General features: G+C 40.7%; 1 protein-coding gene across 2 annotated transcripts in view; it reads right to left on the bottom strand.

The window, feature by feature from the left end:
* The window catches only part of glra3 (glycine receptor, alpha 3), a gene marked incomplete at its 3' end in the record, with an annotated part of 75,371 nt that overhangs the window by 15,382 nt on the left and 43,711 nt on the right, over positions 1–16,278 (bottom strand). For both annotated transcript variants that reach the window (XM_084365441.1, XM_084365440.1), the window contains exons 3-5: positions 15,756–15,823; positions 6,167–6,390; positions 4,491–4,573 (exon numbers count right to left, since the gene is read on the bottom strand). In XM_084365441.1, the coding sequence (XP_084221567.1) occupies positions 4,491–4,573; positions 6,167–6,390; positions 15,756–15,823 (375 nt within the window). The remainder of the gene's footprint in view (positions 1–4,490; positions 4,574–6,166; positions 6,391–15,755; positions 15,824–16,278) is intronic.

The following is a 16,278-nucleotide window of genomic DNA, read 5'->3' on the forward strand; positions in this document are numbered from 1 at the left end:
AGTGCACTGTAGGGCTTTTTGAAAAAAGCAGAAAGCAGCTGGTACGTGCTGGTACAAGCCTACAGCCATACACAAAAGATTTAGTTCATCTCTCCTCTTCAGGTTCAGCTAAAAGTGTGTGAAAAGTGTTGAATGTTGGAAAAAACAAAAAGAAAAAAGAAAAAACGGAGAAGACCATGCCCTCAGCCTTTCACACAAGGAAGCTTCGTGCTTAGCTCTGGATGTTTTTAAATCTAACAATTGCCCGTGGTGGTAGCAGTGTCCGACTGTCAACTCAGAGCATTTACAAACTCTGCTGGTCACACCAACTGCATCTACTCATAACACTTGTTTTTCCATATCAACTACTTCTGTCTGGTAAAAAAGAAAATAACAAATGAAGGACAATCTGAACAATATGTTACCCTCCAATTTAATTTCATACTACACATTGTATCTAAATGTGATGCATAATAATAAATCAAACTGGAGATGGAGTTGGATCAAAGCAAACATGCATCATGTCATGACTGGAACCATTGACTCTCATCCTCCCTCCCTCCCTCTCTCTCTCTCTCTGTCTCTCTCTCGTGTGCGTGTCTTCATGCTCCCTGTGTTCTCATGACATCAGAGACAGCAGCGACACAGCAATGAAAATAATCTATATACATATATAAATATAAAAACACAGAGCTAGATCTATGTATGGTAATGCCTCTGGCCAGTAGGCTGGAGCAGAAGAAAACCACCAATGAAGTCAAATTATGTGCCCAAGTGTTTTTCGTGTCCCCTGCGGCCAGGCTAAGCTCCTGATTGGACAAAGGATGAATTAGTCATAATAACCCTATCATCATTATATACACGGCTGTGTGTTTCCTTAAAAAGATGCGGCCATGTGTCTGCGTTAATACTGTTTCAAAGTGGGGGAAGTCGAGGGGAAGGAGCATGGTACTAAATATACTTTGGTAAGATGTATGGGTGAATGAAGAATGAGGGACCACGTGAGATACATGGCAAAAGGAACAAATGGATAACATGGGAATTTATGCTTAATATGATATATGTAGTTGTTTGCATATCTTTATCCACACAGATACAGTATACATAGTTTATACAATGTCCACTTGTTCTAATTCATTTTATTCTACAGTATCCAGCTCCTGTCTGCACAGGTGGTGGCACACATTGTGCTCCCTGTATGAATCAAGGCAGCATGCTAAACATTAAGTAGTGTGCACAGTAAAAGTCCCTGTGGGTATAGAGACAGACCCCAGCAGTCACATCACTGAGGTATGTAATATATATATGGCACGAACAAGAGAAGCCAACGCAATTATAATGAATAATAAACTGAAGCAGGAGGAGATGGAAGAGGCAGGAGTGGGGGGCCGTGGGCTGAGTGATGTTAACTTATTAATCAACAATTTGTGACTGACATTGTTGATTTGTAAGGACATTGATGTAAGCAGTTTTTATTTTTTTTAACCAATTCAATTACAAGTGCCTCTTATGATGAATAAGAAATAAGAGAACAGGGGGCAATGGAGGTGAAGCAAGAAATCAGCAGAACTAGAAACATGGAGTTTATGTGGTCCTGAGGTGAAACAGAGCGCCTTGTTCAGAGGTTTAAGATGGGTACTGTTCAATAGAGCTGGGTTCTTTCCCCAATCAACTCAATGCTGATTCACAAGGTTCAATCAAATTTGATTTCCGATTTGTTTCAATATCATTTCAGTTAGGGACATTTCAATTACAGTATCAGAGTTGCTTAGATGTGAAATCATTTCTGAGATGACAAATGCTGTATATTGTTCAGTAAAGAAGCCTCTAACCTGGTGCATCATAAAAAATACTAAGGCCTACAATAAGAATTAAATAAATGGTTTCAGAGATTTGTGGTTGCTGTAGTGAAATAACTAGACGGTAATGACAGATGTAAGCCTGTATACACCGATCAGCCACAACATTAAAACCACTGACAGGTGATGTGAATAACATTGATCATCTCATCACAATGCGATGTTCTGCTGGGAAACCTTGGGTGCTGGCATTCATGTGAATGCCACTTGACACGCACCACCCATCCAAACACTGTTGTGGACCAAGTTCACCCCCTCATCACAACACTATCCGATGGCAGTGGCCCCCCAGCAGGACAATGTGCCCTGACACACCACAAACACTGCTCAGGAACAGCTCGAGGAACACAATAAAGGGCCCAAGGTGTTGACCGGGCCTCCAACTTCCCCAGATCCCAATCTGATCGAGCATCTGTAAGACGTGCTGGAGCAGGTCTGATCCATGGAGGCGCCACCCCCCAACGTACAGGACCCAGAGGATCCACCCTGGTGCCAGACACCACAGGACACCCTCAGAGGTCTTAAGTCCATTGACAGGTCAGAGCTGTTTTGGCTGCACAAGGGGAACCTTCACAATATTAGGCAGGTGGTCATAATGTTATGCCTGATCGGTGTATGTCAACAACGGAAAAAAAAAAATAATGGAAAATCCTTTGTGGCCATTTGTGCATAGATTTCTGAGTTGCGCTGAAAGATCTCGAGATATTATGAATTGTTGTACCCAATAAGTCAGCTACTAGTGTTTTAACTATGCTCATCCATTTCATAGCTGTCTAGTGCAGGGGCGATTCTAGGGTCAGAGCTTTAGGGGTGCTGAGCACCCAATGAGCCCCACTGCCACCACCCACCCTTTTTTCACACAAAAACAAAAAATACGTCTATTGAAAAATAACTTTATCATTTTAACATTGGTTAAGCTAACTCCAAAATCCAGATTTTTTTTTTTCTTTTTTTGGAGACCTTTCCAGAACACCAGCTTTATTGTAACAGTTCACACAGACACCTCCCTGTAACAAACACAAAACCTTCTTCACTCAGCTGGTTTTCCTGACCGTTAACTCCATGTGCCTCCTTTTGTATCAACAGACATTAGATTAGATCTGTAATTTTAGCTTAACACTTTTCAGAAGAAAAAAAAAAAAAAAACGAGACAGAGGTCATTATGGACTGTCCCTAGTCTCTCACCTGAATCTGTCTTTTTTCTTTTAAAGAACTGTCGTATGTCCATTAGTCACTGGCAGGCCACACACACACACACACACACACACACACACACAAACACAGAGAGAGAGAGAGTAACGCTAGGAGTTATCTTTCACACATCTCATACCTGTGTGTTATAAATAGCCTATATATATAGACCTTCTGTGTGTGTGTGTGTGTGTGTGTGTGTGTGTGTGTGTAGTATATGCTACTACGCCTGCATGAATGTGATGTGATTATTATTGTTGCAAAGCCTGGTTCAGTTTAAATCCTCTGTAAAACATGAATGAATACAGCAAAAGAAAGACATTTAACTTTCTTTTATTGTCTAGTTTGATAGTCAGACACAACTGAAAAATAACAGATATAAATCTAGGAATAAACAACAATTCATTTAAAAAGCCACAGTGAGTGTTTTCACACATACTGGTGGTATACAGTGATATGTCGTTTCGTTTTTCAGCTCGTACACACGCTTGTTTTCACTCTGGTCCAAACGCCGCACCACTGGCAGGGCTTCATGTTTCCATGACGACTGACCAGAAAAGATGCGCGTGACGTCATGTTTAAATGACTCCCGATTGTTAAAATGAGTCTCAAAGTAACGATAAACAACAGAGACACACATACGCACCACACAGGTACGCAGTTTATTTGTCGCGCTGCTGTTTTTGTTTAATAAACGGACCGCTCCAGTTCGACTGTAGCCGCGCTAATGGCGCTAACGGAGCTAACCAGGCTAACGGAGCTAACTGGTAAACGGTGCCTGGACTCCAGTACTCACCGAAATGGTATCGGATTTGGAACAACTCTAGGTAAAAGGAAAGAAGTGTGAGACACAGCTTTGGAGCAACTTACTTAGTTGATTCACAACACTACAACTAAACGGATTCTTACTCTGCGTGTGTGTCGCGCTGGACGACGGTTGGGCTGTGGAGCGGTGCAGGTACAGACGAGAAGTAGCAGGTGAGAAGAGGATGATACCATTTGCTAAGCGGGGGTCTTTTCATTTTGGTCCTTAACATATACATTTTAAACCACAAACTACGGAGTATGTTCTGGACATTATTTAACCTTGTCAAAGACGAACAAAAATTTTAGAATAACATTTCTTACTTCAAGTTTTAGGGGTGCTGAGCCCCTCGCCCATGGTCTAGTGTAACTGAAGGAAATTGAATTTAAACAAATATTTTCCTCATTTGTACTCCTTACAAATGAGGAAAATATTTGTTTGAATTTAACTTCCTTCAGATAGCTTTAATTAGCTGCAGTAATGTGGCAATAGAAGCAGTGTCAGTCCATTATGGTACTCTCATTAAGGAGTACACTGTGTGCAAACACATTAATATGCAAATATACTGTCACAGACTTGTAAGGTAATCTTTATGAGAGTTTTAGAACTAGTGAATAAGGATATTGGGTGTGTGCGTGGTGTGTGTCTCAACTTACAACTCTCCAGCTGCATGATACAGGTCTGAACATCCATCGGGAAGTTTTTTAGGTCCATGGGACATGACAGAGTTAATGTTAGTCTGAAAGTGAAGAGAGAGGATAGAACGAGTGAGAAGTGATTCAAAGACACTGACAGCGTTTAAATACTTTTATAAATGTCATACGTAGTATCAAAAAGCTTTTATCTGTGCTTATCTTATATTAATGTGGCACTAAGTGGGACATCTTCAAGGCTCCAAAAACAGAAGCATAACCTCTCTGCAATACTTCTGCCACTTTTACTCTTGCTTTCCATCGCATCTACTGTAGTGAGTTTAACCAGAAGTATAACCTGGTTCTCTTGTTTTACAATCACATGCATGTTAAAGCATTTGGCAAATACAGTGAAGACAAACACAGAAACTTACATACAGACCTACTGTTAACAGAGCACCTCCTCTTGAAAGTCAGAGTTGTGGCATTAAAGGCAAACTAATGTGTATTCCTCAGTTATTAGTAACTACTGACCCAAATCAAACCTTTTGAGGTCAGATATTAGGAACAATTGCTTTTGAACAGGAAAATACTTTTTGAGACTTTGCTGTCAGGTATTTGAGGCCACAACAGCACAGAGGGAGAATAAGCGGTGAATGACACCAGAATTAACACTGACTCAAATAACTTTCAGTCACTGGGTTGGTTCTGTCAACAGACACGTCCTAAAGGTCCCTGCAAGGTTCTATTTTTAGTCCTGTCCATATTTTATCAAAGAAGATCAATTTGAGTTTCATATCTTTGCAGATGACACCCAGCTGTACATTTCTGTGTCTCCAGATGATTTTAGTCCGATTGATAGGTAAGTGTTATGTCTTCATACATAAATGTATGGATGTCACAGAACTTCTTACAGCTTCAAGAAGACAAATCATTAGCCGTTCATACCAAGGACTAGATACTCCACCTGCAGACCTCAAGACTACTCTTTTTGGCCCGATTTTGATTTAAGGTGTCTTTTCATGATTTGTCATTGATTTTTAAGACTTTTGTTGTAATCCTTTGTCTTTATTTGATTTACATATTTTAATGATTTTTACTTATTTTAACATTTTATTGCTTTATTGTTCTAATTCTTAAGTTTTGCAAAATACTCTTTATTGTTGTCTACTTTGTTTTTGTATGAGCTACATTCATTTTGCTAAGCACTGTAGGCTGTCTGTCTCTATGACAGGTGCTGTAAAGTTAAGTTGATTTGAGTTGTTGGTTCATGCATTGCAAAAAAAGAATTATATCAGACAATGTTCAAATTCATTCTTCAAAGAAATATCCTAGCAGTGCACCATCGTACAGAACTATAGTACACATGCCGATGTATTCACGCCACAGATAATGTGTTCCTCTAAATCCTGTCTCTTCCCAGCTGTACTGTAGGTGTACTGTGTGCCTCTAGCCTTGAAAATGCTAAAAGTTTATGTGTTGACACACTGTTTCTTGATTAATGCACACAGGGCTTTATAGATTCTCAGTCTGATCAAATTCAAGTATGTTCAAAATGGAACCTGCCGGTAACTGTCAAAACAATAACTTATTTTGGATTGTCTTAACTCAGATATGACTGTGCATATAGTGTTGGTCTTTGACCTCCCCATCCCTCAATTTGTCACCACAAGCTAAAAAGGGTATGTTCCCACACTTACCTTATAGAATACAAAACATTTCCATTCTTAAATATCCTGAGAAGTTTGTTGTCTGTAGTGACTTCGTGAAAGTGGGCCCCCTTCTCATTCGCAAAGAACAGATCTGGCTTCCAGATGGAGTCTAACATGGAGGGGTCCAGGTCCAGAGAGTCATCAGGGTATTCAGCATAGGCGAGCCTGGGATCATTCCACTGCTGACGGAGGAAGATATTTACTCTGTAGTCCTACAGACACAGAGAATAACATGAGAACATCACACAGACACATTTATAAGAACACTTTTATGGAACCTGAAGTAACTGGGTGATTACTTAACCAATTACATAAAAAAATTGCATGATGAGCCATGTTTGGCTTGGTACTAGCATCATGGACCATTTTCTACATCTGAATGACAACCATGAAGTTACACCACTTTATTTAGCGTCTTTACTCCAGTGTTAGATGATCCAATTATAATACCTACAGTAAGTGAATCTGAGAAACTTAGTTACTTTGATTTCCACTGAGAAGCACATAGGCATAGTTGCCATTGGTGGGTTATTACAAATGAATACAAAATAAAGCTACACTCATCATTTTCATACAGTGTCTGAAACCAGATTTCCTAGAATCAATCATCCGAGCTGCTCAGTTTATCACATTTTCATCCTGATTGCAACCTGCTCAAGGTGCACTGATGAGGCAGAGGCGTGCAAATCATCTCCATCCCTGTATGCCAGCTGTCTCAACAGTCACAGTGATGTATACTGTGTCATGTCACGTGTCAGCAGGGGAACAGTATAGTACATGAGTACACATGTTACAACTGGAGTCTTCATGTCTGCATGCACACACCTTCCACCACATTTGTAGGCAGTTGTAGCCTCAACATTACCATCAGCACACACAGCACAGACACCGGGGGGGGGGGGGATGGGGGGGCACTGGCGCTTACTAATACCACTCTCACACTAAAATTAGCATGTATATGCTGGTTTTTAAACGTTGGTACAAAACAGGTGCCTTCTCCATTGCCAGTGGGTGTGTTTGCCTTTCTGTTTTATTTTGTTGTGCGTCACGTTCATCATCGCCTATCCCACACTGGAAAAAGAGGGAACAGTATATAGTAGCTGATCATAATCCCAATCAGAATACATCTAAGACATTGCTATGGAGTGAGACATCTCACTTCTATCTCCATCTGTGTTGAGAGCATTGACTGTAAAACTAGTGGACAGAGCCACTGTGACGTCACCTATAGGTTGTGCCTGACTCCTCCCATCTCCGTCTCATCAAAAACGAGCAACGACGTGGAGGGTGGGTGGAGCGCCTTGTTCGTTAAACAAGCCCACTGAGCTGGAAGCTACTAAGCTAGCTAAAGCTAACAAGCTATCTGTTTTCACACCAAAAGAATGAAGTGAATCTCACTGCGGCCAGAATATCTTGTACATTATCAGAAAGATAGTGAGCAACAACTGGCAACAAGGATGTGTGTTTGTTTTCAACCTGAGCAAAGTTACACTCACTAGATACTCGTTTTTTACTCCTTTTCCCATCTCCTCTCTGTACGTGCATGAAGTAAAGTAACCTTACATTTCTCCTTCATTCAGCAGTCAAATAAAAGAGGTACCATACACTTCAGCTGATTTGGGCACCTCTGCAGCTCAGTATGGCAGGCGAGTAATCCTCTTTTTATTCCCAACAGTTTTAAGAAACTCTATGTTCTCCTCAACTCCTGCTGCTGTCTACCGGTTGATCCTAACAGAGTGGCGTGTTACTCCAAAACACCCGCCTTTGTCCCTCCACACCTGTCTGTTAGTCCAATTTACCTCCCAGAGAGAACTATTATGTGTCTGATATCCAATTTAAATTCCACCAAAAGACACAAACCAAATGCTATTTTACAAACCATCTGGGATCACATTTAACCACAGCATCATATTTAACAGCAGTAACATAAACAGCAGTGTGCTGCCAATCTGACTGTTGCCCAGCTGCTTTAACCTGTCTCTCTGTGGAAATTAAAAACAATAGGAGGAGATAAAACTGGCTTAGATGGGGGAGGGGAATGGTGGTGCATAACTCAGGCATGTTATCATACATGGTTCTAGGTTCTTTTATGTGGAGCAGAAAATGCTTTTGGGGAAATTTGGGTCATTTGTTTGTTTCTGAACGACTTAAATAGTCCATGAAAATAAAAGCAGCATAAGTGACTGGGGGGAACACAGGGTGTCTCAAACTGGTCCCCTAGATAGTATACCGAGTGTCCCGGTGCCAGTATCACTCCATTGAAGTGCAAGTTCAGCTCCCTTGAAAATTCCCAGAATGCACTATAAAAGGCGGTGAGCCTCTCTGCTCACTGTGCTCACTGACTGGAAGTGACATCACTACTCTTCCACTTCACTTCTCTTCCAGCCGGAGTCATCGCACGGTGAACACAGATGCAGCTAATGAAATAAAACAAGGTGAGTCTGATTCAGGTGAGACAGTAATATTAACTGTTGCTGATGATTTTGGCCCACATGAGTTGAACATGCAATTTGTATTCTATATGTCTTCTGCATTTATGATGACTCCCCTTGAAAATCAATGCAACTAACTGAATTTACAAATGTATCATTACAGTTATATAAACCTGTTTACACTCTTTATTCTTTATTTTTCATTGCCTTTTAAACCACCGCTGGCCCAGCTCTCAGAAGAACACATATGCAGTTATCACTGCTGCCTAGGAATCATGTAGCTGATTCATCAGAGCTCCAGTGCTCACTGATGCACGAACCTCATCAGAGCTTGAAATAAAATTCACTGTACAGTGAATCACTGCCTGCCCGGGGTTATCCTGGACGTCCATACCTACAGATGTGATCTGTGTTGGCCGATAGAGAGGCCTACATTTCAGCTATTCACAGTAATCAGTTCTTTCTGCTGGTTTCCTCATTACCAGTGTCTGAACAACAAGAATTCAATATACATCTGTCTCTTACTGCCAACTCTTTCCCCAACTGCATACTGCATACCACTTTTGAAAAATAAAGAACACAAAGAAAAAACAGAAAAGAGTGTATTTAAAATAAAAGTGCTGAGTTTAAGAGACATTAAGCTATTCATTCAAGTCAAAGTGAGCAATGCATCAACATGAATAGTGTACAGACCAGAACGACCAAAACTATCCCACACTAATTATCTACAGTATGTTGAGAAGATGTCCATTACCTTTATCAGTAAGACACACAACTCTGTTTATGGAGCTTAAAACTGCATTAAATCAATATTTTTTTGACAATAGATCAAATGGCTTTCACCGAATGTTTAATGTAAGAGGTATTGCTTATAGTGGACATAATTATATTCTCTCTCTGGAGTCTCCCTCAGCTCTTTAAGCCTCTTGCAGCTCTTTATTTTGGCGATATAATCCACTAACTCTCATTGACTCGCTAACACAATTGGCTGTTTTCATAAAAAAAGCTCAGTTAAAGGGAAACTTTGCAAATTTTCAGCCAGCTTTGTATCACTACAATGTTGGTAGTATACTGTAAGAACAATGGTAAACCTCTGTCTATTTGGCCTGCTCCCAGAGCAAGAAAGGACAGTTGTGCAGCATGAACTAAAGATTAGACTTCCACATTTTGTATGTGTGCATCCACGGACACAACGTGTATGGTCGAATTCAGAGGGCAAGAGCTGCCTCTCTATCTCTTGGATTGAGTCGTCTCACCAAACTAATCAAACTGTCTAAACCAGGCAGTGCTAATACCCCTTTTCTACTTGGTTTTTCTACAAAAATCCCACTTAAACCCAATAAGATCAGGCTTTTGTGTGCAATGGGAATGTGCACATTTACACCCGGGTCAATTGACTCTGCAGTAGACACAGGTTTTTATCACCTCGGCTCGGCTTTGATCTAAACGTAAGCTCCGTGTGAGCACGCTAAATTCTGACTTATATCCTGCCCCACAAGTGATGACGTGTAATCAACATCCGGTGGTGGTGCGTAAATAATGATACTGTAGTAAAATGTACAAACTGGTGATCAACATAAGATCGTCACTGGCCTCGATGCTGCCTACTGCTTGCTTGTATTTACTTTAACTGGTGTTAACCTGTTTCCAGCGCATTCGTCACATGAAATGTGACGTCAGTGACGTACAACATAAACCTTCAGATAAAAATCACAGACGGGCTGCCTTGGTAGATATAGCTGAGCTAAAGAAATACGTTTCTTTCAGGAGTAGGCTGAGACTGAATTTCATCAGGTGGAAGAAACGTGACTCCATAATGCGTGTTTTGCACCATGCCTGTTGAAACTGTAAACAGGAAATTGACTGTTAAAAAGAATGTCATATCAATTGAATAAGATGTTAATATGTCAACACTGAATCACTCCAGGTGCACTGCTAACATGACAGTAAAAACTGCTCTCCCATAGCCATTAACTTGAAGTGGTGCATGTGAGCACAAACCTGTGGCATTATCATGTCTCCCTGTGTGGTCGGAAAAACTGCTCGCACATAGATAGAGAATGGATTAAGAGGGATGGAGAGATTGAGTGAACAAATGAAAAAAACACTAATCTAACAGTCTAACAGTAGTAAATCTGTTTAACATAGATAGCGTGTATAGACCAGAGTGAACCAACCTGGCACTAAGCCCCCTGTGTTTGTGTGTGTGTGTCTGTGTGTGTGTGTGTGTGTGTGTGTGTGTGTGTGTACTGTATCTGTGACACGGGGCATTCAAAAATTAACCCTCAATCTCTCCTCCACTTATATTATCAGTCAAATGTTCTGTTATCTGAGTCTTTGACAGCACTACAATGCATGCTCCATAAACCTCCTGATAATGTATAGGTGGTTGAACTAAGCTCTCCATAACAAAACAGATATGAGTACATTTAATGGGTGGTTTAAGAACCATTCACATAATGCCATTGCTTCAAACTAAGACTTAAGAGGCCCTCAGAAATCTGCCTTTCTCTGTGTCATCGTTACACTCTCAGGATGAACATCTTGGTGAGCTGGTGGGTTCTTTGTGTTCAGCAAAGACTAGTTTTGGCAACATGCAGTCCTTATGGACATAACACTTCTCACTGTTGAAACAGGGAAAATAGTGCATTAAAAAAAGACTGCATGCAGTCATATAAAGTGCCAGGCAGTGGGATGAAAGTCAAACAAATATCAGCCACCTGGAGCCGAGTGGGCGTTACATCAACAGCCTGGAGTGACCTCAATAGTTTTCTGAGGCTGTTAGGTCAACAAATAAATACACAAACAAAAGAAAAGCAGTACATCCTCATTCATTACAGCCATACATTTATAATAATAATAATAATAATAATAATAATAAAAAATCCAACTATATTAGATATTCACATATCTCAAGACTGTTCATCACGGTCTGGCTTCATGGCTTTGCAGACTGAAGCTGGACCCACACGTGATCCCTTTCATGAGATCTCATAGGGAAGCAGACAAACAAAATGGAGAGCGTGGTGCAGCAACTTGCTGTAGTAACGTGTTGCAGTGAGAAAAACTAAAAACAAAAGCTTAAACGAGTCTGAATGAGTGAGGAGACGCAGTCAACACAGGTTTACTACTCTTCAGTGAGAACTGTATGCAAGATTTTAAGTTTCTGTCAACAGTAGTATGCTAACATTAGCCTCAAGGGCTACAATGTTTACCGTTGCTTGGCAGCACTGCCAGCTGCTGTGGGAGGCCTCTCTCATTGGTTGTGATGGTCCAGCTCAGAAAGTACTGATGTAAGCATCCAGATTTAAAATCTTCAGAATCAAATAATAGATAATCTGTGCCAAACAGCATGTTTTGAATGGACACCGCACTACTACTACTACTACTACTACTAATAATAATAATGTCAATACAAACAGCACCAATTCAATCTATGAAGGACATAAAAGAAATTTTTTTGACACCGGAGTCAATCCATTATCTCCACTCCAGCTGTTAATCTGTCAGCTGAAATGATATCCAGCTGCAGTTACTAGTTGCTACTTGTTAATACTTCCTGTCATGTCAGTAAAACATATTTGAAATGTGTTGTTCATGTGTTGAGGTTATGTCACTGTGCTCTCTTGTTTGTCAGAGGAAGAGAGGAGTGGATAGATGAAAAGACAGATGGTGAGAAGAGAGAAAGGTCTTAATCCTAATGTGACATATGGCCCCTGTATACGTATCTCTCAGCGCTCCTCTCGCTCTACAGCTTCTACTATAAACTGTATATCATGACCTCTGCATTTGTACAAACCTTTACTCTGCATAATACTGAAGGTTTTGCCTTTTTTTTATTGAAGTCCCTTCATTATACTAAAAGCCAGAACAAGCTTTTGACTTAACAACAGACATCCTGAATCCTAAATTAAAAGAAATTAAAAATGATAACAATGTCCCTGCAGTGTAGTCCAGCAGACAGACTCTAAAAAGAATTCACACAGACAGAGGGCCAGGATGACACACTCACAAAGCTGGCTCACTGTTGTGTCAACACACACACACACACACACACACACACACACATGCGCGCGCACGCACGCATACGCACACACAGTCATGAAAAATTCATTTGAGTTAGATAAATAATAAAAGTCAAATGAAAGCAATATTGTACATTCTGAAATGTTTCATGACAGTTCTTGCTTGGCAAACACACACACACACACGCACCGCATACATACAAATGGCACCCCTGTCAGAAATACTCCCAGCGGTGCAGAAAGCACTTAGACCTTGTCGCTTCAATCATCCATCCACTCGTCCATCCATCCATCTTTAGAGAGGGCTTGACTGATCACAACCAGTTCTGCTCTGCTAATTATGCAGGAGACTGAAAGTGAAGTGGTGTCGGAGTGAAGTGAAGAGTCACAAATGTGTTCAATCATTACTGACTTACAGACAAAGAAAAATGGAGTTCTGGCTCACTATCAGTCAGCTTTGGCTTATGAAAACTGTCAGATGTTCTGATTGAAGCTGCTGATGAACTAGGCCTTACTGTGAGACAACAAGTCTAACACTGTCTGTACAGGATGCACTCAGGCAGAGAATTAAGTGTTTTGGTGATGCTCAGAGCTAAATACACTATCACTATAGCTACACTAGCAACACATGAATATAAAGCAGTTGAATGAAATATGCTTTGGTTCATAAGTTAAACGTGAGCCGGAACAGCCTTTTACTATGGTGGCCGACAAGGGAAAACTACGACTTAAAGCTCAAGCTGTGTGTGCCGTGTCAGCCTTGTTGTGTCTTGTTTTCGTTTCCCTGTTGTGTTTTCCAACCTGTTTCCCCCCTCCTTTGTCCCTCACCGGCTCCTTCTCAGTGTGTGTGTGTGTGTGTGTGTGTGTGTGTGTGTGTGTTTGTGGCCATGGCTTTCTGGTTCCTGCTGCAGCAGAGAGACACACCTGACAATCATCCACTCATCACCTCCTGCTACATTACCCTGATCTCCCCACCAAAGCGTTCGGTGGCTATACCTGCGCTCTCTTTACCCTCGGTGATTTTCAGTGTTTAAGATAAACATAAACAATCATACATGGACCACCTGACTGCAACAACTTTACAATGTAGCAACCACAAGTGTGTCCAAGCTGTGTTTAGCACTAGTGTCCTGTGGAAGCACTGCTGTCTTCTGTAATTGTAGTGAGTTCATGTATTTGCTTGTGTTGTGTGTATTTGCAGTGTGTTTGTGTATTCTGCTTCTGTGTGGGCACACTCTTAATGTGTTAAACCAGCTAGTGGCCCTTGAGCTGCAATTTTCAGCATTTTTTTCAGCGAAGTATCTGTGCATTCAGGTTTGATCATGGTTTTTACAACACTGAAGAATCCATCCTCATATTTACTTACATTCTGCATACAGTATAACTGTCTGTCCTTGTTGATAATGAAGCATAAATTGCAAGTGTGGATGGGCAACATCCTGGAAAGCATCACAGCTACTTTGAATCCACCACTATCTTTGAAGTGCATTCTGTATTTCCACACAAACTGAAATTTGTCTTGTCCCAGCCTGGTTCGGGGACTCCCAGGTTGGGACAACTCTGCAGCTCTCCTAAAGCCTGGAGGAGATGGAGGGACTTATGAGGGTTATGAAAGCTGATAAAATGTTTGCACTCCTGTGCCAGGAGGTCAGACCAAATTTCCCTCACCAACATTTTTAGCACATTTTTACTCATCTAATAGCCACACACCCTGAAACCCATTAAAATCCTGATCCTGGTCTATGTACATGTGTGTGCACACATAATATTGATGAAAGCAACTTGTGTGCAGCCTGCAGTGACTTCATGTCACTTTAAAGTATCTGCTGTCAGAGTCACTAAATGTCTTCACTGCACATCTGCTATTCCTGTCTGCCTGTCTGTCTCTTCTGATTTCTGTCTGTGTCTGCCTCCCTCTGTTATTATTTCTGCTTGTCACTGTGCCAGCCTGTCTGGACACTGTGTGGAGCTTTTCCTTCTTCCCCTTCCAAATGATTTGCCCTTCTGGTAGGTGCTAATATCTGCCTCAACAGCAATTACTGATTACAATTACATGACAAAATGTAATTGTTACTAACAGTGAATAATTTATACCACCTGTTTTGCTGAAAAGATATCTATGGATTTTACTCTTCTGACTGGTCTCACCAATCAATGTGCTGTCTTAATTAGAGCAAAATGTTAAAATATAACATTTTAAATGTAAATTTAAGCCCCCCCTCCAAATGCCCATTTTAATCTTGACAAGATGTGAAACTGTATTCAATAATTCACAACAGACCTTGAGGCTTAATAATGACTGACAGACTGCTACTCTCCATGCCTTCACTATCTGCGCATGACCGCCAAACTCAAAGCTTTTTAACAACTGCTGTACTTCTCTTCACAGTTTTGAAAACCCACATGAATCACAGGTGAGACTTGTGCCTCTTCTTAACCAGAAACCATTTCAAATGTCAAACTACCAGATATCCTTACTAAAGTGGCTAAATTTGGGTTTCTAGAGTAGATTAGATTAGACACACATTCTGCTGTTCTGCTGATATTCCCACTGGTCTGAAGTATATACTGCAATCTGCATCTACATATAAACACATGAAGAATCTACACCCTGTGCACTCATCAGGAGAGCAGTGATCAAAGACTTAAATCCTCAATGCTGCCCTCAGTGGCCTAAAGGTCCACATTCTGAATTAATGATTTCTGACCTGACTGAAGCGTGACAGCATCCTGTCTGGGCACTGAGTGAAAACCAGAATTTTCAGCCCTCCACACTAAACTCTCTAAACTGTAACTGAATGCAGGTCTGTGTGAATCAAGTTGCACAGAGCAGTGCACAAAGCCTGATACTCACAAATAGGCAAAGTAATGCTGCTTACTGTGTTCACCTCTAATACACATAACATTGTTCTATTTGGCTGCTGGTTTACAGGGAGTATGTTGTGTTAAGATGCTGGAACAACTCACTGTGAGAAGATACTTGTTATTTTAACATATAATAATTTTATGAATGCTTTTTGATGAAACAAGGTTTATGTAACACTCACGTTTAAACTTTGTTTGTGCCTTTATGCTAATTTAACCTTTCTGCTAATTTATTTTGGTTTCTCTGTTACTCACCATGGTGGTCTCAGCAATGGAGCCAAAGCTGTTGATGAAAATGTTACAGGAAACATTGACTGGAGGACCTGCAGGGAGAAGAATAGAGAGATTACAGTAGATAGATATAATACAAAACATCTGTTTTTCTAAGATAAACTAACAAGATGCTTGAGAATATCCAGGCTGGTTTCTTTGAAGCTGTTTTGAAGTGTACCTTCTGCCCTCCAGCAATCAATCCTTTCTTGGTGCAGCCTGGGGGGATGCACAGCACATTTGACATCACAAGTGTCGAGCCGTTATAGATGCATAATCCAGCGTGAGGTTGAGGTATCTTCAGGAAATTTAAAGCAGCCTCATGAAGAACATTAACAGGATCATGTCTTTGGTTGTTCTTCCTTCATTTCCTCTGTGTTCTTCTGCAGCCCTTCTGATTTGAGTGCAATGAAAGCAACTTGAATGAAATTTAATGATTTTAAGGATGACAGTAAAAACTGTCTTTAACGGTAACAGATTGAAGAAAAACTCAAAATACAAACTATGC

This window comes from Pagrus pagrus (genome assembly GCF_965226575.1).
Source record: "Pagrus pagrus genome assembly, chromosome: 2".
Classification (NCBI taxonomy): domain Eukaryota; kingdom Metazoa; phylum Chordata; class Actinopteri; order Spariformes; family Sparidae; genus Pagrus; species Pagrus pagrus.